General features: G+C 40.2%; 5 protein-coding genes across 6 annotated transcripts in view; 2 read left to right on the forward strand and 3 right to left on the reverse strand.

Moving 5' to 3' along the window:
- The window catches only part of pkp1b (plakophilin 1b), a 9,994-nt gene extending 7,485 nt beyond the window's left edge, over window positions 1-2,509 (forward strand). Inside the window, exons 9-13 of the mRNA XM_020620351.1 lie at window positions 1-104; window positions 1,224-1,394; window positions 1,662-1,815; window positions 2,057-2,243; window positions 2,416-2,509. The exon at window positions 1-104 is cut by the window's left edge and continues 73 nt beyond it. Of these exons, the coding sequence (XP_020476007.1) occupies window positions 1-104; window positions 1,224-1,394; window positions 1,662-1,815; window positions 2,057-2,243; window positions 2,416-2,509 (710 nt within the window). The remainder of the gene's footprint in view (window positions 105-1,223; window positions 1,395-1,661; window positions 1,816-2,056; window positions 2,244-2,415) is intronic.
- A 3,118-nt stretch (window positions 2,510-5,627) lies between these two features.
- LOC109961028 (troponin T, cardiac muscle-like) lies at window positions 5,628-11,667 on the reverse strand. The gene is made up of 13 exons (XM_020601595.1): window positions 11,580-11,667; window positions 11,369-11,413; window positions 11,250-11,257; window positions 9,392-9,415; window positions 9,224-9,245; window positions 9,080-9,143; window positions 8,875-8,991; window positions 8,647-8,724; window positions 8,212-8,313; window positions 8,007-8,113; window positions 7,782-7,872; window positions 7,527-7,567; window positions 5,628-5,938 (listed from the first exon to the last, which is right to left on the reverse strand). Exons 2-13 carry the CDS (start codon window positions 11,395-11,397, stop codon window positions 5,890-5,892), a joined length of 732 nt encoding a protein of 243 aa, XP_020457251.1. The 5' UTR covers window positions 11,398-11,413; window positions 11,580-11,667; the 3' UTR covers window positions 5,628-5,889.
- Window positions 11,668-14,809: 3,142 nt separating this feature from the next.
- Window positions 14,810-25,548, forward strand: part of LOC109960947 (uncharacterized) — a 29,938-nt gene continuing 19,199 nt past the window's right edge. Inside the window, exon 1 of the mRNA XM_020601482.1 lies at window positions 14,810-15,099. The gene's annotated coding sequence lies outside the window, so the exon portion shown is untranslated. The remainder of the gene's footprint in view (window positions 15,100-25,548) is intronic.
- Window positions 15,439-18,846, reverse strand: tnni1b (troponin I type 1b (skeletal, slow)). 2 transcript variants are annotated; one of them, XM_020601923.1, is made up of 8 exons: window positions 18,761-18,846; window positions 17,644-17,677; window positions 17,070-17,076; window positions 16,948-16,989; window positions 16,730-16,861; window positions 16,490-16,579; window positions 16,201-16,377; window positions 15,654-15,768 (listed from the first exon to the last, which is right to left on the reverse strand). In XM_020601923.1, the coding sequence occupies exons 2-8, from the start codon at window positions 17,655-17,657 to the stop codon at window positions 15,664-15,666; spliced, it is 567 nt and encodes a 188-aa protein (XP_020457579.1). In that variant the 5' UTR covers window positions 17,658-17,677; window positions 18,761-18,846; the 3' UTR covers window positions 15,654-15,663. The 2 variants fall into 2 exon arrangements, with proteins under 2 accessions (XP_020457508.1, XP_020457579.1); XM_020601852.1 differs by lacking the exons at window positions 17,644-17,677; window positions 18,761-18,846 and having other exon boundaries at window positions 15,439-15,768; window positions 17,070-17,146.
- On the reverse strand, window positions 17,008-25,198 carry csrp1b (cysteine and glycine-rich protein 1b). Its single transcript, XM_020601723.1, has 8 exons — window positions 25,092-25,198; window positions 24,096-24,205; window positions 23,484-23,652; window positions 23,036-23,165; window positions 22,832-22,925; window positions 20,802-21,830; window positions 18,761-18,875; window positions 17,008-17,677 (listed from the first exon to the last, which is right to left on the reverse strand). The coding sequence occupies exons 2-6, from the start codon at window positions 24,202-24,204 to the stop codon at window positions 21,754-21,756; spliced, it is 579 nt and encodes a 192-aa protein (XP_020457379.1). The 5' UTR covers window position 24,205; window positions 25,092-25,198; the 3' UTR covers window positions 17,008-17,677; window positions 18,761-18,875; window positions 20,802-21,753.

The raw sequence follows: 25,548 nt of genomic DNA on the forward strand, positions 1-25,548 counted from the left end.
GCAGGATCACAGCTTTGGCAAAGACTGTCAACAGGAGCAACAGCCAGGGTGACACTGGCCCGATCGGCTGCTTCAATCCACAGGGCAAATCAGGAGAACAGGAGGTGAGATGAGGAAGTTGTTCACCAAAGGCAAATGCACATTTATAAAAATGTTTATTTAACCAGGTGAAGCCTCACTGAGATTAACATCTGTTTTTCAAGAGTGACCTGGCCAATCTATTGTAACCTTGGCCAAGTCACTCTTAAAAAAGAGACGTTGATCTCAATGACTCACATATCGATGTAGGCTGTGGCCCAGGAGAGCTTATCATCTTGTCTATAGTATCAATATGTACCTGTTTGTCTAGACAGTGTGTGTTTAAGCAGCATTATACCTGTTGAAATGACGCTCCAGCATTCTGAGTGGCGGGAGTGGCTGCGTGAGACTTTGTGCTCTGATTCCTGAACATGTGCTTTAGTTCCTTTGTTACCTTTGAATTTTTGGGTCCTTACCACCTGGCCCCTGAATATTAGATAAGTAAATCCAACAATAAAATGGAACACTGAGCTGTATGTTTTTATCTAGCACCATCACACTGTTTTCTAAATCATTCATATTCATTTTATGTTACAGCCAAAATCCCACAGTGTAAGTCTGCATTTTTATAAAAGAATCAGTTACCTTCAAAAACTGAGAAGTTGTGCTGATAATATACATAAATGTGTGTATATATATATATGTTTCTATGCTCTACTGTGGTAGATAGCTTAGCTAGTTAGCAACATACCTAATTATTAGTGACCTGCTATTTAAGGGAAACAATTAAAAAGATTGTAGAACATGTGTATAAATGTTTTCGTTTCTAACTTATAGTATAATTATTGCTATTAGTTTTAACTGCTTACTTTAGAAGATAGCAGCCAAGTCAGTGCAACTCCATGGCATTGCTCCTAATGTTTGGAACTATTCAACCTCATTATGATCTGCCATTACAACAAAAAAGAGGCTTGTAGATGATTTGTATTTTAAAGCACATAAAAATGTAAAAAGTGCATATGTGAGCGTTGTAGGCAGATTGTACAGTGAAGCTTTGTATGTGCTTGACTGTATGGGTGCTGGACGTAAATTCACTGTAAATATGTTGAGCCCACAGAGGACACTGTGCTTGACAAGGCCAAGTACAGAAATCAGAGGGCAAACACATATAGTATTAAGGATGATCTGTTCCCTTTCTTGCCCAGTGCCACTTTGACTTCCCAGCTGTTGAAGATCCGCAACCTAATGGAGCAGGATGGTTGTTCCACTCCAAAACTCTGCAGAGTTATTTGTCTTTGCTCTGCTCTAGACAGCAGGAAGAAACACAGGAAGCCTGTTGTGGAGCGCTGCAGAACCTCACTGCAAATGAAGGCATTGTAAGGAAAACATAACTGTCGTCTGCTGTATTTATATTTCTGTTGTTTAAATTGTCCTCACAGGAACTGACATGGACAAACTACTGTACATTTTGTACATTATCTGTGCAGTTATACTTCACAGAGACTTAATGTGCATTATCTTGAAATCAATAAAATAACTCACAGGTTAGCTTCAAGTTAAAGTTCAAGTTGTTTGGATATATTTATAATGTCAATATGTTGTCTCCTGGTTTGAGGAGCTGACCTGGTTTTCTGTATTCACAGGTCTCCGGTGTAATGAGCCAGACCATTGTGCAGAAACTGAATGGCATGAAGGTTATCAGTCCTCTTATAAAGTCAAACAAAGTCAACCTGCAGAGGAACATAGTAGCACTGGTAGGAAACCTGACCAAGAACCCAAACCTGCACAATTCCATAGGTAAGAGCAGGTGAAAGATCCTAACTGACTTTAATTCTTAAATATTTTCTCTTCATATGATAAAGATATACAAACAGAGAAAATTCATCCAACATTTGTTAGAATCTACCTTTTACTTCAGAACAGATGTCAAATTTGTGCCATTATATTAAAATTCATTATCTGAAACAATTATTTTCAGTTTTATCAGCGTTTGCTTGTGTTAAGCGCCCAGTGAGTTTTGTCTGTGTTGTTACTGAAGCTCGTAAAGCCCTCCCAGAGCTGCTGGGCATCCTCAGCGCTGGCACCAAGGAAGGGAATGAGTCTGATGACACTCTGGCCATGGCTTGTCAAACTGCCAACTGCCTGCTTATGAAGGAACCTGAGATGGGCAAGCGCCTGTTAAACAACAACCTGATTAAATCACTACAAGATCTCAGCCAAAACAAGTAAGATTAGAAGTTTGCAAAGTGAGGAGAATGTACCTGTATATGTACTTATAAGAATAGATAAGCTCATCCAAGATATGGGGAATACTTACGGCTCAGCAGGGATTATATTTGGCATGCATGTTAGGTTTCCACAAACAATTGTATGACAATAGTTTTCCTTCCTTTTTAGATATTTCCCTAAATCCAGTAAAGCTGCAGCCCTGTTTCTCTACAAACTGTGGTCAGATAAAGATTTACAGAGCTACCTGAAAAAGGTGAGTTGAGGCTTATCTCTGAGTGCCAATATCTCTCAGGGTTTGTGTCCTCTCCGTTTTTACTTTCAACTCAAAGACCACACCTTCCTCAGGTATTTGTGAGAAACAGAGGGAGAAAGTTTGAACGATTAGACGGCGTTCTCAGGAAGTGCCTACTGAATGTGAATGAGACACTCATATGACTCCGTAGAGGAATCCAGTAGCTCAGGTTCAGGGAAAAACTCAGGACCTTTTTTGCATATATACAAGAGCACATTGCTACAATGCATTATAACACTTGTGCACTTCTGCAGGTATGCACAGGTTTCAACTCCAACTGGAGGTGTATTTTTCAAAATCTGCCATGAGCACAGCGCAGTTTAGTTTGTGGCTTTGTCGGTATGTCACTTACTGTAAGTTCAGTGTAATTACTGAGGTGGAACTGATTCATATTTAACTATTTGTCCTGCAGCAAGGGATGAGTAAGTCCTCATTCGTGAATGACATCACCACAGCGGCACTCAAGTCGGTTCATATTGTCGATTAACACGACAGCACTGAAAGCCATTTGCTGAAGTAACTTGCCTGCAAGTTCTCTACACGTCCATAGGATGCACTGAGGCTCACAACATCTTTTCCACACGTCCATAGGATGCAGATGCACTGAGGCTCACAACATCTTTTCTCATTTCACAAAGACCTACAAATGTGTGTCCATGTCATGCATCCATCAGTTCATTATTCCACAACCCTGTGCATGCTGGAAGGCGAAGCTAACGTCAGCAGCCACACTCTTTGCTGCAGGTTCTTATTTGATTTTATACTGTATCTTTGATTGTGTTCAAATATTTTTCATAAATGTATTGTGTTTGTGCCTGCATTTTTTGTACCATGAGCTTGCTTTATTAATTGTTAACATAAGGGTTAAAACTTAATTTTGCACTGACACTGCTGTTTTAATATCGTGACACGAAGAAATGTGACTTTGTAAAGTGAACATAACAGGACGTGTTTTCTATTGTTAGAGTATCTGAGGTCGTTATACTGTAAGAACAATGACATTTTCTTAAGCAATGATGTGATAACATTTTGTAAAAACTGCTTTTTTTGATTGAGCATCCATCTTTTCACAAATATGTGTTGAATCTTGAAATGAACAAATTGTGTTGTCCCAAAAAAACAGAGGCAATAAAGCTGCAAAAGTGGCAAACACGTTATGAATAATTGCTACATCTGGGAATATGAGTTTTGGTATTCATTTCTCACAGTCACTGATGCTGCATTAAGAGCTTTGTCAAACCTCACGCATATCTCATCACACCCCCCTAGGTCTTGGCTGCGAATTGTGAAATGCTTCTGGTAAATTAGCAGCATATCTTTCAAATTCTGTTTACTCCACCCTGATAATTTATTTTCTGAAACTTCAGAACGAGTTGTGAGAGCAAGACACTGCAGCTATTGTTGCACTTTGTGCATTATATAATTGACCTGATTTGAACTTTGGTCCTTCGTAGTTCAAACCACATAATCCCTCTGACAGCCATGGGGGAATCCTAGGGCTGAGGTTGATATTTCCATTTATGAGGCTTCATAATCATTTCATTTCATACTGACAGATTTATGTTGCTCATATGGTGCCATTTATAGAAGACCAGTAATGCTGTGGGTACGTCCCCAGCTTGCCTAAATGCTTCCATAGAGAGAACAGGCGAAATCAGCTGACCTGAATCTGCTTATTAAAATAACTGGGTTGCTAAAGTCAACTACGCAGTTGACTTTGGCAAACACAATCTGGTCTCATAAAAGAAGCCATAGCTTTTAGAATAGAATAAAATATCTTTATTGTCATTGTATCCAGTACAACAGGATTAAAAAGCCATGTAGTCGGTGTGGCAATCACACACTAATATACACACACAATAATAAAATAAAAAACACATAATAAAAAACAAACACACCACCACACCTTCTCACACTCATCAATTGCACAAACCTTGTTGCACTAAAAACTATGAATGAGTATTTCCTCAGTGGGAATATCTCACATCAGGTTAGTTTAGCTGAATTGAGTCTAGTTATCGCTGTTGGGTAGAAGCTGGTTTTGAATCTACTTGTCCTCGTCTTAATTGAACTGTACCGTCTGCCTGACGGCAACAGTTCAAACAAATGGTGACCAGGATGAGACGTGTCTCTTATGATATTCTGTGCTTTTTTTAGACAGCGGGTACTGTGTAGCTCTTCCAATGTAGGGAGAGGGCAGCCGACAGTCTTCTGGGCTGTGTTAATGACTCTCTGGAGTGAGTTCCTCTGAGCCCCTGTACAGCTGCTGTACCACACACACATGCAGTACGTTAAGATGTTCTCTATTGAGCACCGATAAAAGGATACCAGCAGTCTCTGACTGATGTTATCCATCCTGAGCACTCTCAGAAAGTGTCTCTGCTGAGCCTTTTTCAGCAGTTCAGAGGTATTCACACTCCAGGTCAAATCCTCCTCAATGTGGACTCACAGAAAACGAAAGTCCAGCACCCTCTCCACACAGTCCCTGTTAATGATTAGTGATGGAATGTCCATTTTCCTCCTCTTATAGTCTGTTATAAGCTCCTTCGTCTTTGAGGTGTTGATGAGCAGGTTGTTCTATTTGCCCCACATCAGCCGCTCCACCTCATCCCTGTAGGTGGACTCCCCAGAGATACAGTAAGTCCCACCACTGTGGTGTCATCTGCAAACTTAACGATGGTGTCGTAGGTATAGAGGGTGTAGAGCAGAGGGCTCAGCACACATCCCTGCAGGGAGCCGATACCGATTCTGAGACCCATAGATATATGGTTCCCCTCTCTAACCCTCTGACTGCGACCTGATAGAAAGCTGTATATCCATGTGCAAATTGAATGTGGAAGTCCCACATCAATCCACTTCTTATTAGTGCTCACCTTAAAGTTACCACGAGTGAACGAAGACAGACTCAAGAGAAAGAACACACTGTTTTTGATTTGTTGAATGAAGTTTTTTTTTAATCCATTACAGCCACAAAATCATACAAGATTCAGTAAATCATTTCCAACTTCACTTTGAGTGTTCTGAAAGATTACGCTGAGAATCTTGTCGTAGTGTTTTCAGATACTGGGGCCAATTTAAGAGGTTACACACTTCAAGTCAAGTCCCAAGAAATGAGAAAGAAGAAATAAGCATAAGCTGCACCACACCGTTTCTAATCATACACTGTCTCCTGCTACTTGTCGGCAGATGAGCTCAGCATGCACTTCATTTCACAGATAACATTTAAGAGCTTCTTATCATATTTTCTGTAAATGTAATTTTGTTCTTGCATTTTCAAGTACTTTGAAAACTTTATGCAGTCACTCGGTGATTTCAGATGTAGCCTGTTTTCTTCCAGTTGATGTCAGCAGTTACTTCCTCAGGCCGCGCTTGCTGATTGCACGCCTGCGGCCCTTTGAACTGAAAATAAAGGAAAAGTCAGCAGAGATCCGAAAGTATATAACCTACCTAACCTGTAATGCGTACACTAGCTACTTGCATGTTCCCTTCCATTCGTGTGTTATATTCTGAGCATTATATCTGCGATGCCAGTGATCTGTTGCTTGCAATGTTTGTCATTGTGAATTTTAATTTATCTTACTGATGCAAAAAAAGTCACTTTAGGTAGCTGCATTTGGAATATAAATGATTTTAGGGAAATTCCTGTCTCAGCAAAGAGACTGTGCACTCTTCAATTTGCCATTTTATGAGGCCTTCTGTTTCATTTGAAGCAATTTATGCTCACACCCAAAATTTTGGTTGACAGATGTTTTCTTGCATGTACATGGAACAAGCGGCATTTGATTGACCAGGTATCAAGTCTTCTGTTAGAAGCTCATCAGCTGAATGTAGTGCCTGACCCCCAGGCTGGAAACCGCTGCTCCACAAAAAGCTGCCGCTGCCCTCAGATACTGTAGCTGCTGAAAGCTTTTCATAGCTACCTGTTGTTGGAAGGGGATGTGCCACTACATACTTGACTGGTATCTTTATCCACTGTTGCTACCGAGGTATCTGACCCCCTGCAGCTTCCCTATGAATGCATTTCAATGAATTTAATGAATAAAAGTCAAACTGTGATGAATTATATTTTTATTTACAGTATGTCTGAAGATTTACTTCTCTCAGCCCTGGCATTTTCTGAAAACAACTACTAAAACAAAAAAAAAGTCAAGTATTCACCAAGGCTCAGTTTCAAAGGAATACTTCTATGAAATGTCACTCTTAAGATATTCTTGGTTTGCAAAGTCAGTGCCAAATTTTGCAGGAAAACCAATGGCACAGGCTGCATAAGATCAGGATAAAGGATTTGGATAGCAGCAGGTGTCACTGTCACTGTTTTATTGTGTGCTACATTAACACTGATGATCTCAGATAGCAGCTATGAGATCTCTCAGCTGTTCTGTCTCCAGCACAGCCCAACTCTCCTTCCAGACTGAATACATGTACTGTATGTCGTCCAGATACCTCGGGTTGCCCTTTGTTGAAATGCATCTCATGTGCCGGACTTTTTGTTTTTCCAGAACAGTCTGGCTCAGGAAACTTAAGTCCAGCTGTCGGGCAGCTGGTCTGAAAAGCTCTGATACTGACGCCACTTAAACAATGGAGACCAGAGTAGGAAGATAAGCTGTAGAGACTAAAAAACAGGAGAGGGTGGAAACCTAATGAAGTCACTGGATGAATATCACATCAGGCCGGACTCATGAGTATAAGCAGGGAATTATTGATTATTGCTAACTTGAATGTTGTTTTCAGATCTAGTTTTGTTTAGAGTTTGAATCTCTACTTGTTTTGGTGACAGGGTTGCTCTGTTGTCTTAAAAGTCTTTTGTAATAACACAAGAAATATTTATTGTCAAGTGACTCATGTTAAGAGAAAAGAGGTGATATATACAGAGATGATATGTCACACTTAGAACAAAAGAAAGCATCAATTTATTAGTAACTAGACTTCATGCATGTTAGAAAACAGTAAATCGGGTCATACATGACGTGAGCATCAACAGACTTACACTTTCTGATTATCGCTGACTCGGTTTCTCAGCACAGTGATCTGTGGAAAGATGTATTTAAAAGTTTTATACTCTACACAGCCCTGCAGGTAATATTTGGTTAAAACTGAATCTGTCTTTTTGATGTTTATTTTAGTCTTAAATCATATTGTCAGTCATGGTCTGTTTGTATTTTGACTTGCATCCTCAACTCTATTCAAAAGATTGTTGCTGATGTACATGTCATAGTCAGTTACTGTGGGAACGACATCTTACTTCGTACTTCTGCTTTACGAACTGGTGCTGAAGTTCAAATTTCTCTGCCTCTAGCTGACGCAGCCAGTCCCACATCTCCTTGGCTTTTTCCCTGTATCAGTACAGACAAGACATTTAAAGTATGTCATATGGTGAATAACACCAGTTGGTTGAATTATATGTAGCTGAAATTTATCATGGAGAATATTTGTTTTGAACTGAAATAGAAATGTGTTCTTGTCTTACCTCAGTCGGTCCTCTCTCATATGATCAATGTCTAACTCCTTGCGTCGATCATTTAGGATCTTCTTCTTCTTTTCTCTTTCTGTTTGTCTTTTTGCCCCAGTCTGTGTCTGGTACACAGGAATAAAGTGCACGTGATGACATGTTATACAACATGTTGTATGCCTCTGTTAGTCTGTGACACTTTGAAGATCAACATAACAATCACCTTGTATCCACCAAAAGTCAGGTTGGACAGAATCTGCTTCTTCCTTGCATCTTCATCTGCCCTCTTCTTGGCTTCTTCCTCTTCTTTTCTTGTTTTCTCTTCCTGGTGGGAAACAATATAGTACCTTTGATCAGTCATTTACTTTGATCAGTGACACTGAATGATCAAATTAAAAGTAAGTACCGGGTGGGCCACAATAAAGTAGCCCGCCTCCAAAACAATCCACTTGCTCGGGCTACTTTTCCGTGGCCCACCCTATATAATTGATAGGTGTTTTGGCCTAAGGCAAGACAAGCACATGACAATCATAACTTTATTTAAACATTTTAAAATCAATTTCTAAACAGTATACCTGGTTGAGGTTTCCTAAACTAAGTTGAGGTAACGTCTTATCTTATGATCTATAAATGTTATTTGACCAGGAACTTTACTCACAGCTAGTTTGTTCTGCCGATCTCGTTCCCTCTCCGCTCTGATCTTCATCTGCTCTGATCTCTCTGACCTACGTTTCTCCTGAGGCAGGAGAGGCAGAGAATTTCAGAGATCAAAACAACTCCTGTAAACTCAAAATCTGACTTACAGACAACACTCAATTACTAGAATTGACTAAGAGTTCAGATTAAACATGAGATTTTGCTGCAGAAAGGTGAGATATGACCATACAATGCGATCTGTGAGGTGAAGAAGCTCTTCTTCCTCCTTCTTACGCTTCTCAAAGTGAGCTTCAATCAGAGTCTGGAGCTCATTCATGTCCTTTTCCATCCGTTTTCGGTGAATGTCCTGGAATTGAAATGTAAGATGAAAAGTTGTCCAAAGCCAAAAGAACAGCTTGCGGGTGTAACTTTGATGGATCCTGAAATGAACTCACATCAAAGTCGACTTTTTCTCCATCTGGGATCTTGGGAGGTGCCAAGGTAGGCATAAAGCCGTGCCTGAGGAGGGTCAGAAAAGTCAGCAGCATGTCTCTCATGGAGAATTGTTTTAGTTATACAAATATTTTTAAATTACTTACTTTGACTTGCGCTTTCCCTCTTCTGTGTATCGGTGAAAAGGGAAGAACAAATTAAAATCCCTAATTCATAAGACAGCTTATTAAAAATTGTATAATTAATGCATGAAAACACATTTTATTTTCTAACACAGAAATGACCTCTTTACTGCCTAAGTAACCTGAACATACCTCCCTCATTTTCCTCAGCTTCTGCTGAAAGATGAAAAGATCAGTGAAACGTCAACATTTAGCAGAACAGGCGCAGAGAAGCTCAATCAGATGTGAGGAATGATGAGAGTCTGACAAAATGTAACTAAGCTGTTGGCTCCAATGTTTTCCTTTTTACAGGAAGATTGTTTCAAACCATGACTGCTCCACAACTGCATGTTTATTATTGCTACCATAATGACAAAGGTCTAGTGGACCTGCCACTTCTGTGCATTAGATCCAGGAATTGATTACTGAATGGGCCTACTTATGCAAAAGGGCCATAAATTGACCACAACAGGACTACAAGGAGACAGAAATGCCCAAAAGTAGATGCAAAAAATACATTGTCATAAACCTGAAAACAGGTTTTTTTTCAGCTCATGAAAAGTGGATGTTTTGCAGATACATAATTTTAAGGTGTAGGGACAATACTCTATCTATAGATATATATTATACAAGTACACTGTAATGATTGTCATTAGACAACACTGTGCCAACATTGTGTTAAGATCAGTCTCTATTTATAGCTGGCATGCAAGCATATTAGCATAAGCAGTACTACATTCCTCCTCCTCCTCCTCTGCACAAAGCAAACTTGTACAGTCTATGCAAATGCTTATTAGCAGTGGAGGACAGCTACTTAGCTTCTTTTAAATGACTTGATGCATTTAAATATTGATGTTTAACAGAGCTATACATATAAAATATTTCCAGTTATTATTTTAAAAAAGAGACTTTTCCAAACATCCCCACAGTTTCATATGCAGCAGCTATACACTGTTTGCAAAGTAGCTGTAGTGCTCTGTTCTGTTCCCAGCATTGCTTCCCATACTGGGCCTCTGTGAGAAAAAGGGACACCAAGCCTTTTAGCACCACTGGCCACAGAGGGAAACGCAACCTCTTTCCGCTACAAAGAAAGTAAGCTGACCTGCTTTTAGAAGACCTTTAAAATAAAAGTGGGCATTGTGCTTGTGCTGCTACACTATCTCCCCCAAGGTCCTCTATTGAGAACATAAGCTGACCTACATTGCTCTCTAGCAGCAACTCTACTCCACACAGTAGGAGACAGGTGCTGCTTAGCTTCAGGGACAGCGGGGCGGTCCAGCGGCCCGCACGGGCAGCCTCACAGAGGAGACAAAAATAGAGGTACAACCCTTTATCTCTTAAATGGTGACCCACTGCAGCATTTGAAATGAAAGAAGAGATCCATTGGGGTGTTCATTCAAGGTGAACTATCTCTAGCCTCAGACAGAGGGGACAAAGGTCAATTTGGCAGAAAAGCTGAATGACAACAGTTGCCTCTACAGTGGCACCAACATGCCAAAAATACAGTATGTTGTGTGGTGAAGGCAGCAGCTTAGCAGATCCACTGTGTTAAGCATGTTTAAATGCAAGGCTCAAGCATATAAAGCAGGTAACAAAGTGATAGAAACAACACAACCCGCCTCTTGAGACCGATGCATTTTAAAGCAAAGTTCTACTTTGTTCTCATAGATATTGTTTGTACTGATGTACATACTAACAGTATCTTCCTCTGCTTCACACCACACACAGATGTAAAGAGCAGAAGTCAGCTATGGCAGTTTACCTCACAAACAAATTAAACATGGACATTAATGCATTTCTGATATACATTAATGCAGCACAATCACAGCATTCAGGCATTTCATGTTTTTTCCATAGCCTAGGTGATGCAGCTGTGCAGCATTGACCCAATCACATCTTTTCCTTGGTAGCATGCAGCTGTTTGACTCTGCAACCTACAAACTACACTGTAAGTACAAAACTCATGTTGCCTGTGTGTGTGTGGGCTCAGTGAACAGATAAACCGACTTACGTTGTCCCCTGAAAAACAGAAAAGAACACACCGACAATATTATGTCACAATTAATTCCATCCTTGTTAGCATCACTTTATTACCACTCTCCACTCTAAAGAACCGATGCATTTACTTACTCGTATGTTGCGTCTTCTGTGTCTGACATGTTTAGAATGCAGCACCTGTACAAGTATTTACAATTCACAACAACAGTCTGTTTTAATATTATAACCCTACTTTAAACCCACTTGTCTGAAAAATGCCTGCACTGATGTGCAATAGCATTGATATCATAATAAAACCTCAATTTGCTGTTTAATAACATGCAAGGGACAGACAGAGACTTACCCAGGTAGCGCTCTGTACGCTTCAGGCGGAGCTCAATTGGGAATTGTATGCTGTGCCCTTGTCTGTGGGCCATAAGCTTTTAAACCCAGTAGTGATCACATGGCGGAAAGCTGCCCATGTCAACAATGGGTGGGCACATACCTGCACACAGACGGCAGATGGCATTAGCAAGAATGGGAAAACATGCATTCTCCATGTCTGGCAGATGTGGGGAAGGGTAGAAATAATCCTGCTAAACACAGAACAAACAGGCTTTACTACTGTGATTCTTCTGATCAGTAACAGAATCAGACTCAGAGTCATCTTTTTTGCCAAATTGAACAAACGAGGGATTTGACTCTGGCACAGTGGCTCTTACTGTGTTTCATAAGTCAACAAGAAAGAAAGTGTGTGCATTTAAATAAGAAAAAGGAAGAAGAGACAAAAACAGCAATTTATCTAACAGATTTATCATACAAACTTTATACTTCATAGCATTATGTAACAGCAACAATTTATTCCCTAAACTGGAGGTGTTACACAATCAGACCACTGAGCATTATTCCCATAGCAGCTTGCCAAAGGAGAGGGTAAAATAAAACTGGCTCCCTTTACCAGCTCCTCAGTCTTCACATGCAATAACTTGTTCTCACCAACATCTTTATGACCATGCCAAGTATTCTGATATTCCCACCGTTGTGCTGTTGACGCTGTATCTGACCACACAGTCGACATTATGACTTGAATGACTTGAGTCTGAGCAGATGTCTCTCCTGAGCCGAAGCCAGAATGCAACTCTGCTTGTGGGGATGATTGAATGGAGTTCCCCTTCGACCCGCTCCAGCCTCTGCTTACAGTGGGATCAGTGAGGTGTTAACGTCTTCTGGGGCAAGTCCAAGCACAGTCTCAAGTCAATCAAGACAAGTATATCAGCCTGGATTTGTATCAGTGCCTTTCTCTTAACTGTTTATTACGTGTGTTTGTGTGCATGTGGATGAAGGGGTGGTTTTCTGGTGGAGGTTTTCTAGCTATTATGTAACTGCCCAAACTAATCATTTTAAACCTGTAACTCTTTTGTTAGTGAAAGTAAACAATAATTTATAACAATATTTCTTGTGTGTCTCTACAGCTCTGGTTAAGCCAGTCTAACAAACCTGCAATCCTGGTGGCTTTCGCCAGACAGGTGTTACCCACATTCAAGTCAAGTTCAATCCAGTTTTATCTGTGTGGCACCAAGCCACGACAAAAGTCATCTCAGGACACTTTACAAAGTAAGGTTTAGACCAGTCGCAGGTTTTCAGATACTAAGTCTTCAGGGAGTTACATCTACTTACAAATCAAGTCCTCAGAAATTTGTTGATATTATATTATTTATCCATGTGTTCTTGCCTTTGTATATTAGATACTCCTGTACAAGATGAGTTCACATGGTGAAATACGTTTTGCTGTAGCTTGTTTGGTAGCTAGGAAATGCATTTATTCACTGAATGTCTGAGCTCCTTCACATTCACATCTGGCTTATTATCAAAAGTCCATAAATATTACACATGTATGCATCTGTGTCAATCTGTCTCAAACTCTGTAGTCTCAGCGATGCAAAGGACCCTATCTACATGCACTGGATATGAATTGTATACTTTGTGTAATATGTCTATCCTTAGGATGACTAAATAAAACAAAAACAAAATAATAAAAATCTGACTCAGGTGCGAACAATACACCTCTGGTTTCATCACTTATTTTATTATCTGAGCATTACTTTTGGCATTTTGATGCACAAGTTGAGTGTATGTTGACACCAAATGTTGGTTTTGTAAGTTGATAGCAGGAAGTACTAAAGGTGTTTTTCATAGTAAAAGACATGCCAACGTTTCTTTCTTTCCCTGTGTGTATTTCTAGTATTAACAATAAAGTAATTCTGGATTATGGCTGACATATGTGTGTAGTTTACAGAACACTACAAAGCAATCACATTAGCACAGTGACGTTCCAAATAGAGGTCTCTAATACCAATGTTTGTGTTACTATCCACTGAGTAGGATGCAACAAGGCTGTCACACAGTCTTAGAAAGTCAGTCAGCCACATTATAGAGTTCCAAGTACCTTTCTTTGGCTGAATAAACTTTAGTCTCCTGAATGTATTGTTGCAAACCCCACCCTTCTGGCACCCGGTTTAACTAAAACAAACAACAAAAAGCACTTAGGCCTCCTAATGTCATCGACATGGTACTAGTCCTGGCAGGGATCCTCAGTTAAAACGTATCATTTAAGATTTATTATGTCCTTTTCAATAAAATACTTTGATCCATGGTTTTTACTCCATTCGCCTGGTCGAAACCTGCTGGCTGGAACATTTCCCTCATTATTTCAGAAAGCCGTGAGCTGATACTCCCACCTTGTGGCAGAAATGAAAACCAGGTGAAATGCACCAGTGCTTTTAGCTGTACTTTCACATTAATTTATCACTATCTCATGTTAGAGGACTTTTAGTAACAGACTGATAATTATTATAGTAAGAATAAAATTATAATAAAAATCTCACTAAGTGCAGTAGCTGGACAAAGCAAGGACAAAAGACTGCAACTAGGGCCCTGGGAAAAGGTGATGGATTTTAAAAGACTGATTAATCCATTAACTGAGAAAATAACAGATTAACATAGAGCGTAAATGTTTGTTAAGCCATATTATAGACACATACACAATTTATTTGGGTATCTTGGAATTATTAGGCCTATATGTTATGAGTGTTTTGTTGTAATTTAAAGATTTCATGTCACGTTCATAGACATGAATAGAAATGCACAGACACTGTACAAGGTTGTAGCCAGACATTTACGGCAAACACTGTTGTTCAAATTTATCCCACCCCTACCCAGGATGTTTTTAACAACACACAAACAGCTGGGGGGAAAATTCTATTAATAGGCTCTGGATATTATTAAATCATTTGATTATATAGTCCAATAGTTTCTTCCGCATTTTATTATTAATTCAAATTTAAGTTAAAATGTGTTCTTCCCAAATATCTGCAACACCATAACGCTCCCTTTTTCCATGTTTAAAATGTTATTACATTTTCAAAAACTGGCTTAATCACCTTATACAGACAGAGTATATCCCGAAAGGAATAAAGCTTTGACGAGAAACTGTATAAATGGAGTACGTTTCGGTGCGTCAGTGTCCCTGCTACACTGTCACATGACATGCTCTACTTGCTGCAGAACATATCAAACGCACTCCTCAAAGTGAGGCGGGCTATTTAAGCGTGAGTACCACGTGATGATTATGTTCCCGGCTGTTGAGCTGTGTTCTGTTGCTCCGTTAGCTTTCCCGATTAAGCTAACTTGCTAACAGAGCGGACATGTTGCTTCAGGACACGTTTGGATTTTGTGCGGCTTCTGTTCCTGGGTGTCACAGTGAGTTTCCAGTTGGAGTTAGCTATCTGGGCTGCTGAACAGGGCTGCACATAGACCTCCCACTAAGGATTTATTCCCCACGGAGATGCTAGCTATTGCTGCTTCCCCTCACCTGGCTACAGCAGGTACTGTGACCTACACGCTGCTCCTACTTTACTGCTGGTGGCTGACTTCTGCTGTTTGCATAGACAGACCTAATATTTATAAACAGCTCATTGTAGAGGCTTTGCTTAATTTTTGTGTGATTGTTGTTTGTTGTACTTACATTTCTGACTTGGATTACAATTTGGATGCATTATATTACAAGACTGCGATTCTTCATCTTCATTTAAAATGTTTGTAGGCGCATGACAAGCAGTGGATAAAACTGCTAATTAGCATGTAGACCATGTCAGAAATCAACGGCAATCACATTGGGCTGATGAATGTTAACACAAAACCCTTTTCTTTTTGCAGTATCCAAAAAAAATGGAGTCTCCATTTGTTGTGTTTATTTAAGTGAAAATGAAAGAAAACAGAATATCTATGTGCTACAGGGGAGAGATGCTGAATATGAGATGCCAAGCCATTCTGCTGAGTGTGACTTCTGAAGTCTTTGGGTGTGGGGGTGTGTGTGTGTGTGTGTGTGTGTGTGTCATGTGCTCTGTTCTCTATGGATGGCAAACAGTGGCATTTGACAGCTGTTTCATTCACTGGTTGGGGCCCTTTGCTGCATCAAACATCTTCTTGCGACCCTCCATGCCTGACATGGCTTCCACATTCTTCCTCCAGTCACTCACCTCCACTGTCTTCTCCTGCAGCACACACACATGAAGACAGTTTTTAGTCTTTTCCAGTGTAGTGTCTCACCTGGATGCTGCGGTAGTGGACATGGCTAGAGAAATTGACCTCTTGACATGGGTTTCATTTATCAGTCCATTAGTCTACAGTAACTAGTTTGGTGCTGTTCTGTCAGAGCCTCTTAATTAACTACAAACACTGGTTGACTTGCTTTGACTATTCTTCTTAAACAGAGTCTAATATTTTGACCCTTGCACCAGTTTTTGTTTTGGTAAACTGAGAAATCAGTTTCACACTTTATCATACACCCCCAACAGGAACATCAGCATTGACCTTGTGAATAAAGTGCCACATCAACTATCACTTTGAACAAGTTCTCAGTCTCAGCTGCTGCCCCTGTTCTTCTCAGCTTTATCTGTGTTTTGGTTTCTTTTTCCCAAACCCACCTTCTCTGTATCCTCCTTCTTGACTGATTTGAGATTAGCTCGCAGGTCCATAGAAACCTTGTGCTTGGAGCCCAGCAGAGAGCACAGGATGGCGTCAGCAGAAACCCTCACTCTCCTCAAGCTGGGTCTCTTAAACTTTCCTCGCAGGTCCAGCACCTTGATGTTTAGGTCTTTGATCTGCGGCAAAAGCAGAGATGAGGTTTACTGCGTGTTTTTGGCCGGTAGCCTACTCTTTGGACTGTCGCAGCTCTGATCAGCGCTGCTTCTTTCGTAATCAGTTTTCCGTTACCTCTCGGGTGTTGTGCAAAACTTTGGCTTCAATATCATAGCACTCCTCGTCCACCACGTCTATCTTGGCATGCAGCTCTTCACATAGTGTCTGTGTAGAAATTAAGATGAACTGAATGATGATTTTATCGCCTGCTGAGTGAAATACCAGAGATCTTTTGCAGTATATCTTCAATACATGCAGAATTTATAGAATGAGCTTGCAAATATGAGTCAGATAGTGGTGAATGTAAAATGGTACCTGTAGCTGCTCTAAGGACATGCCGAGGGTTTGTATTGGAGGAGCTTTTTCTTCCAGGTATTTTGCCTTTTGCTCCTCTTTTTCTACCATCTCTTGTTCCAGATCCTCCTTAGCCTTGGCTACCATCAGGCTCTAAAACACCACAGAGAAGCAAAGCTAAAGCTCTCATTTACTGCCTGTGCAGGGTGCAGCCTGTGTAAATGCGGCTGAGGACTCACCTTCAGCATGAGCTTGCGAGAGGCTGAGATTTTAGATTTTATCTGCAAAAACAGAAGTTGTGTTTTTTTTTTGCAGCAATAAACAATATTTGTTAGTCAAATGGAACATTGTGAAGTCTTACCTCTGGTCTGTGGGTAGAGAGTCGTACAAACATAGATTTAGAAAAATCATTAAAGATACAGAGAATCTGAATGAATTTTAAATTATAACTGCAATTAGCCTAAATGAAAAATGGTGATTCAGGCGCAGACTGTTCTTCTGTGTTTTAAGCCAACTGACATGGTCAAGAGTTTGTTTTGGTGATTTTTGCATTAAAGTGAAGTTTGCTATGGTGACGAATTGCATGCATGCCGGTGTCTTGATTAAAATGAATTTGTGCAGAATCAGCTTTGTGTGTGAATCGTACATCAGTAATAATTGACAATGGCCTATTTTTTACCACTGATCCATGATGATAAAGGTACAGAAGTAGCATATATGACAAAATAACACATTGCCAATATTTTAGACAGAGTCCTCCAAATATTTTACTATTATTTCATGTTTTCAGGGGAGCTCCTGTCTTATGGGGGGGATTGAGCTCCCCCGTAGTTTGCAACACGATTATGTTCCTTAATCTGTGTTTCTATAGATAAATGCCATTTGCTGTCTGAAACTGATACTCTCATTTGGAAATGGAAACACAATACACTTACGGTTTCTCAGGCATCTTGGCAATTTCAATTCCCCCTGGAAGACAAAAATAAAGCCTTTTGTCTCTGATGTGCTCGATACTGGAGGCCACTTGGGTCTAGAGCCCCAGTAGGTCCTAATTACGGTTTCCATTTTAGCTCCACTACAGTCAACTAGTTTACAAGAATGGAAATATACAGAGTATCTGGAGAGAGACTGACATATATATATTCTGTTTAAGGACTGTTGGCTTTTACTGTTCCTTCATTACTTTTATTTTTATATAATAATTATTACATTTCTAATTGACATGACCTTTCATACAGCAACCCTTTGTTTTGTACATTAGCAAAGGTTTGGACCCATTCAGCTCAACGGGACAGTATGTCCAAACCTGGTTCTGTTCTCTAAGTCATTGCTACATCTTACTCACAGAGCTGCCCAGAATCAACCAGTCACCTCCCACCGCTGATAGCACACTCCATCACCACTAAGTGATGGCAGACAGGGAGCGGCATGCACGACCTCCAACATGGCAGCTATTCCAGACAGATAACATTTCCTGCTTTTTATTCCCACTTTTCCACTGGATCAAGACACAAATATAGACGGGGGTTCCCGGTTCTCAGAACAGAGCCGCCTAACACAGCGTGCATGTTCTGTACACTATAGAACTTGAGGTTACGGACATTTATTATAGTTGTATGAGATTTTGTAGGGCTGAAACTGTCGCTTATTTTCTTTAGTGATTAATCACTTTCTTCTCGGTGATTTGTTTGATCTATGAGAGATCAAATTGTTTTATCTAACACCATGTAACAACCTAAAGATTTTCTACTGTCGCATTAAACAGAAAAGCAGTGAATCTTTACAGTTTTGAAGCCGTAACTAGGAAATGTTTGGCAGTTGTGCTTGGAAAAACTACTTTTGACAATATATTTATTATCAGACTAGGTGCTGTTAAACATTTAATCAGTCAGTCAGCTAGTCTGTCATAGTAAACAGTCTTTTGGTTTTCGAGTGTTGGTCAGACACAAGACATAAGTAGCCAAACGCACACAGGAGACATGAAGCAATCATTTTTATATCTTAAAACTACCAATTATGTTGATGTGGTGTGGCTGAGATGCATGGCCTTACCTTTCTGTAACGGTGCTGTGGATGCAGAGTGACCAACGTGATGGCGAGAAGAAGGACACTGGGATATTTATCTTCTGCACCCCTGGCTTTGTCCCTCCTCTCTATCACAAGGAGACTTAAATAGAAACATACACAGGCCATGAGAGAGGGTGGGCTCAGGATATCAGTGGCTGTGATACTTATGTTGGGTTGACAGACCACTGGTCTCTGCTTCTTTATAATAATGTGTGTGAACTTTCCTGTGTGCCAAAATGGGATGAACGTCTTAACTGAAGTTCACATTACCAGATTTAAGACTGCTGTTAATCTGTTTTCCCTCGTTTACACGGTGTAGGTGATGCATTTAAATTTCTGGGTAGCATCATTTCTAGTCTTTGTTCATGCCTATTCCCCTTTATTTGTTCTCCAAGTTGCAAAGGCAACTCCAGGTAGTTTGTCTTATTACTGCAGATGGTTTTCTTTGGTTAGTGAGAGCGATGTTAGAGATGTGCCAGTCTCCCCCTGAGGCTGCAGGGCCCCCTTTGGTCTGATTAGTATAATCACCGCAGACGATGCTAAGCTGTGGCTTTAAGGCATGAATGAAGCTAAAGCCACACAGCCAAATTGCAGCACCGTGTGATGCTGCTGCTCTTTGACAGGGTCCCTGCATAAACATGTGTACATAAATGAGACAGTGACCTGCTGAGCTGCCAGGCTAGCGCTGCAGTTTATTACAGTTGGTTTAAGCTCACATCAAGAATGGGAGTCGACGACCATGGGAAATACTGCTAGTGATGAGTCAGCCTCTGTAGTGACTTTATTTAGAATTTGAGGAGATTTGAAATAATTCCATTTGTCTTTAACCCTGTAAAGCCCAACATATCAAAAAATAGCCAGAACATTCTAATTTTTTGGAACTGAGATGTTTATTAAACCTCTTAACAAAATCTAAAATAAAATTCATGATTCAAAATTCAAGATTCACGATTTTTATTTGCCATATATGCATAGACAGACAGTCCAGGCATATAGGAATAGAGGTGCCATATTATTTAGATTATTTTTATTTCTTTTGTATCATATTTGATACATGGGGCATTTTTGATGTTTTGTTTTGTTTTTGTTGTTTTTGTTTTTTTTGCTCCGAAACCTCACGTATCAAATATGATTCAAATGGTTTTATAGGGTTAAGTGTATCCTGGTTGTTGTTGTTGTTGTTAGAGGGATTGATTGTGTAAATTTTCAGAATTGGGTTTTTACTCCAGCTGAGTCAGGACTTTAAACTCCCTGATGCTGGTTTGATTTATGACACTGAGATCTACACTGATTACTCACGGCAGCTGATCGTGATTCCACACTATACGTATATAGCAGCAGAATTAACTAAGTGCTGTGTGTGTCTGCGGCAGTGTCGCTGAGAAACTTAAAGCTACCACATATACAGATGCCAGGGGATTATTTGGCAGTTTACAGCACAGTTTTCACATGTACTTTGCTGTAATTATTATTTACATGTATGTAAATGAGCTAGAGCGTAGTGGAGCAGTGAGAGGGGGTGCTGGGCGGAAGCTAGAGCGTAGCGGAGCAGTGAGAGGGGGTGCTGGGCGGAGCAGAGCGGCTTGATTTGGAGTTTCATTAAGTTACATACTGTAGCTTTAAAACATGCACTGCAGTTGTATCGTGCCGGTGGTATTCGTGTGCATAACGTGAACAAATATTTGGTTTACTTCCTTATTTAAAGTGCAGTGTTAATTTAAAGTCTGATATCGAATGGATCAAACCTGCTAAAACACAAGTTTGAAATATTACAACTGGCGCAGTCAAATAATTCACTGCAACTGATTAAAAACATTATTAGTTTAATTTTTCAGGAGAATTTGGCCTTTTTATCTTATGTACTATGATCATGTCGCCCTCTGGTGGCTAAGGGGTTTCCTGCACCTGCAGTAATAGTGTTTTCATATTTAAAGGACGCTTGGAGCAAATATCCATTTTGAGGATATCTTCAAGGTTGGAGATGAAACACTTACTTGTTCCACATATTCATTATAAATGTAATTACATAAAAGTTCTGGAACAGATCTGAGGTCTTGAGCATGTCATCTTGGTGTGGATTTCAGGCCTAGGTTAGTTGTTGATGTGACTCGCACATGTTGTAGTCTGTGCCAAAACAAACAGCTGTCTCCTCCATCACCGTCACCCCCACAGCTGCACGGCACTCAGTGCCAGCTCCTCGGAGCAGGCGGAGACGGGGCCAAGTACTGTGACTATGTTGTTCAGCACAGCAGCCGGCTCTTCGCTCTGTGTGATGACGATTAGAAGCAATAACAAGCGCGACCGTGATGTAAACAAACTGATTTCATCAGGTCAGAACCACAGAAAGAACAATGACAGTAGTGTAAAGAGTACCAAAATGTGCATGATGGGTAGTCAGGAAAGAATCCATTGTTTTTGTTGCCTGATATTTAATTTGTGTCTTAGCAGTAACGTGTATTTTCAGATAATATGTACACCTTTTGACATTTAGGGCAGGAAGGATGGTTTTATCTCTGCTTCACTTGAACCTTGAGGCTGTTGTTCCACAGCTGTCAGTCTGGAAACGTGTGGTTCTTATGCTGTTGCTCAAAGACTATTTGAGACATTAATCAAACTTAACATTTGCCAAGCTCATTTATGTTATTGCAATATGAGTGCCTGTTAGATTTACAGTCATGTAGTTACTTTTTTTTTCTATAAAAACTGAGTTTAAACACAATGTGCACATATTCAGTTAGAATTCAATTTTTAAAAAATGTTTTACAGGATGTAACCACCAGGTCCTAATGCAACATGCAGTATAGAGCAAAATTGACTTGAATATGTACAAAAAACTGTGTGATTCTTTCATTCCTCATTGCCTGTAGCTGGAGTGAAAGGGCAGAGTAAAATAGGCTGGATATGGAGTGGAAGATCCTGGCAGCGATGATAGCAGAGCACGACAGGTGTCGGTCCCAGGTGGCCCGAGGCTTCAGGCTTTACTGAGAATGAGCAAGGGCGCCTGCACCCTGACCAAAGCCAAATCCCTTAGGACCAAAGTTCTTTGCATAGCATCCTGTGAATAAAATTACAATGAAATGGCAAAAAAGACTGGAGTTTTGTTATACACACTTCTGAAGGCAAAGCTGGTTTATTCAGAGGTAAACCTCAGTTTGCAGAGCCACAGAATCAGAGGAATGTTGTTGTTGTTGTCGTCGTTGGCTGACTTAAACTATGTAACTACCAAACATGAGTTGTTAATTGAAAGACTTTTGTTTTTACCTTGATGTGTACTTCTCTGTTCTGTTCAAATATAAATGCAGTAAACTAAATGGCAGCAGGCGAGAGGGGTTTCTGATGTACTGGGCCTCAGCTGTTTCTGCTCTGCACACTGAGGTTTAACTCGGACGAGGTCCGAAATATGTCATACAAGTAAATAATACTGCATATCACAAAACAGCTGCAAGTACTGCCATATTTGTGCAACTAAACTACAGTAACTGCCAATTAACAGAGGACTTTCCCAGTTTGCATGTGTTTTAGGAAGATGCTTTTCATCAGTCTTCCCATTGTTTGTAAAAAATTAATGATTAATTATCTAAAATACTCATTAGTTTCCACCTTTACTCCCAAATTAAAATATTAATTAAGTACAAGAACAAATCATGACCATGCTAGGTTGCTAATCTTCCTTTGGCTGCTTTTAACACTCTATTTTAAAAAGCCAAATCAATGTTGACCCTGGTTTTTGCATTTTGTTTGTCCAACTCTCTCTGTACAAAACAACACAATGTCTTCATTCTGGCAGCCGCTGTCTCTGAATTTCAGTTGATGAGAGCTCCTCCCTCATGGGGCTAATTTACACACCAGACTTTGACAACAAGGGTAGAGAATCTGGAATAACAGAAGTGCTGTAAGTGGCAGACTGTCACGGAGGAGGTGGTACAGCAGACAGACGCCACGTCCTCTCACTTGAAGTGTGAACTCTTATGGTAGCTAATGCACCTTTTTAAGTTTTCTTCACATAACTAATCAAGTTGGCCACTGTCGGTTTAGCTCTAGTTAATCCACACAGACCTTTACAGTAGATCTCCCCATCTCGATCGGCGAGGGTCGTGGACTCCAGTCCTTTGCCGCACTTGGCACAACGAAAGCAGCCCTTATGCCAGGACTAAGGAGAGGGCCAAGAATTGGATTAATTTCAGAAATGTCCTGGCAAATCACTGACTTTAAATTTAGAAGACAATTTATATAAAAAAAAATGGTATAGGTCTTCCTTACATTGCCCCCTCCGATAACCTTCTCCGCTGCATACACGGTTTTCCCACATCGAGGACACACATCTGAGCCTCCTGCCTTCTGGGCAAACTTTGATGTGTTAGGGTTATTTGTAGGGCGATGAGGAGCTTGTCTTAAAAATCAGAAAGCAAGGTGGTAAGGTTCATACAACTGAGGGAGGAAACGGAACAGACCTGCTTGATAGAAACGTATCAAGAGCTGCTACTACTACAGCTATGTAAATCCCTTTTTGTTTAACCCCTCATGTGAAACTTTGTCAGTCCTTGGAGCTGTTTATGTACTTTTCTATTCAAAAAGGTGAAAGCCAAAAAAAAGAACACTACTTATTTAACGACGTGGATATAGAATATAGTACTTTATACTGTTATCACTGATTAAACTATCAGGAGCTAGTGATTAAACTATCAGGAGCTAGTGCTGATTTGCTCACAGTTCAGGCTTGATTCCAAGTCCCTCTCCTGTGTCCATGCTCAAAGTGCCAGCTCCACCGCCGAAGCCGTAGCCCTTTGGTCCATATTTCTTGCCATAGCACGATTTGCAGTAGATCTCATCCACATGAACAGCCACTGTTGTACTGTCCAAGTTCTTTTTACAGACCACTGAAAACAGCAACAACAAAAAACTAATTAAATGTTCCTTTCCTGAGAATCTACAGTGCAACAAGGACAATGAGCCCAGTTCTCAAAAACAATCCTTGACATTGTTCCCACATGATTAGCTGTGACATTACCACAAACTATGCATAACATTTAAAAAAGAGAGCAGCATACTCATGATGTGCTTAGCTGGCTCAGATAAACGCTTGCATGAGGGGGGAGTACGAGTACCTTCCTCTGCCATATAAGGAAACCTAAACCTTTGTCACATGTTTCCACTACATCCAAATAAGGGCCGAGATGTTCGAGCGAAACCTGCAGATGCTCAGTTTCCTACCCTGATGCCAAATATTCTGCATTCCTTCCTGCCACATATTGTGATTTCAGAGTCATTACGAGAGTCAGTAGGCAGATAAAGCAGTTTACCTGAGAACTTGAATACTTACTGCACAGAAAACAGGATTTATGCCAGCTTTTCCCCTCGCACTGCACTTCCTCAGCAAAGTAAACGGTCTTCTGGCAGCAGCCGCACTTGTTTCCTCCTCCAAAAGGCATTCTGTGATCACACACACCGTATATATAATGTGAGGCAACACTTGAGTCTACATACAATACCTATAAAAGGAGAAGCACTAGTTGATACTAGAGCGTTCTCTTTGCCTTTGGTGTAAGTGGATATCTGTTCATAGCTGCCTGTAAAATGCAAAGTACCTGCTAGCATGGCTCAGATAGCACTAAAATCACCTTATACATTTAAAGTTATTTCAGAGCTCATTCAGTATCGACACCACACCAAAAACAATTGTCTTTTACGGCGACGACATCATGTAATGTTTCAGATACATCAGTCCTTAATCGACTAGATCACTCTGCATAGACGGGAAATTCTCAGTATTTCAATTTGTAATGTTCTGACCTCCAACAGGCTGAGGACAGTTAATTAGTTGAAACCTTGTTTTTAATATGCTGACAAGTTTGCTTGAAGGTGGCTTTTTTTTTTTATATACATAAAGCTCATTTTAGCAGAACATTGTCACCTTTTCAGGATTGTTTCTTATCGGATGCTCAAGAAACAAAGTTTGCAGCATACACCCGTCCTATCAAAGACATTAAAGGGATATTTTCCAGCTTAAGTGTATGTTTACCAGCACCACTGTGCAGATATTTAATTAAAAGTAACCTTGACTGTCAAATCCAGAATTTTAGCACACACCGTTTCTTTTACCACATTTAATTGTTAGACGTGTTTGATTTTCTCTGTAATAGAAGTGTGAAAAAAGCTCTTTTCCAATCAACTCTGACATAAAGTGCACATATCAGTGAAACAGCATGTACAGACATCTTGTCATCAAACTTTATGGCTAAGTGTGGAGATATTTGTTGTTTGCTGAGATGCATATTTTTTGTTCACTTAGCAAGTACAACTTAAGTTTAACTGTTACCTGCACTGAGGTGAAAGGCTGCTCCTCTCTGGCTGTTCAGTGAAGAGATGACTAAGATGGGAAGAGACCGTAGTCTGCAGAGAGGCAGAGGGAAGCTGATGGGACACCAGGCTGTGGGAGGAGTCATGATGGACACACAGAGGGGGAGGACAGCAGTTATTCATGGAGTGGGATGGAAGACTGAAGAAGATGGAAAAGTACTACACATGTATCCCATGTATGTGAAAACTCGGTTGCCAGAAAATGCTCAAATTTAAATGTGAGCAGCAAATGAATAGTAGCTTGTCATATCTATGAAGACTGCAGAGCTTCAGAAGGTTTTTTAGAACATTAGTGTGTTAAGTAATGTAGCACAAAACAAATTTTAAGGTGAGTTAAACCGTCTTTCTCTTGGTTGAGAAAGAAAATGTTTGCAGTTTTAGGTAGGGACGTACTAGGTCCTCTGATACTTGAACTC

The sequence above is a fragment of the Monopterus albus genome, unplaced genomic scaffold, assembly GCF_001952655.1.
Source record: "Monopterus albus unplaced genomic scaffold, M_albus_1.0 scaffold1.1, whole genome shotgun sequence".
NCBI lineage: Eukaryota > Metazoa > Chordata > Actinopteri > Synbranchiformes > Synbranchidae > Monopterus > Monopterus albus.

Coding starts and splice junctions, on each gene's coding strand:
- LOC109961028 (XM_020601595.1), bottom strand. CDS start 11,397: ATGTCAGACACAGAAGACGCAACATACGA. Junction 8,314..8,646: donor ATCGGCAGAACAAACTAGCT/GTGAGTAAAGTT, acceptor GTTTCCCACCAG/GAAGAGAAAACAAGAAAAGA. Junction 5,939..7,526: donor GTCAGCGATAATCAGAAAGT/GTAAGTCTGTTG, acceptor CTTTATTTTCAG/TTCAAAGGGCCGCAGGCGTG.
- tnni1b (XM_020601852.1), bottom strand. CDS start 17,102: ATGTTTGTACGACTCTCTACCCACAGACCAGAG. Junction 16,378..16,489: donor TTTTGCACAACACCCGAGAG/GTAACGGAAAAC, acceptor CTTTTGCCGCAG/ATCAAAGACCTAAACATCAA. Junction 15,769..16,200: donor AGAAGGAGGATACAGAGAAG/GTGGGTTTGGGA, acceptor TGTGTGCTGCAG/GAGAAGACAGTGGAGGTGAG.
- csrp1b (XM_020601723.1), bottom strand. CDS start 24,204: ATGCCTTTTGGAGGAGGAAACAAGTGCGGCTGCTGCCAGAAGACCGTT. Junction 23,653..24,095: donor TAAATCCTGTTTTCTGTGCA/GTAAGTATTCAA, acceptor TGCTGTTTTCAG/TGGTCTGTAAAAAGAACTTG. Junction 22,926..23,035: donor AGGTTATCGGAGGGGGCAAT/GTAAGGAAGACC, acceptor CCCTCTCCTTAG/TCCTGGCATAAGGGCTGCTT.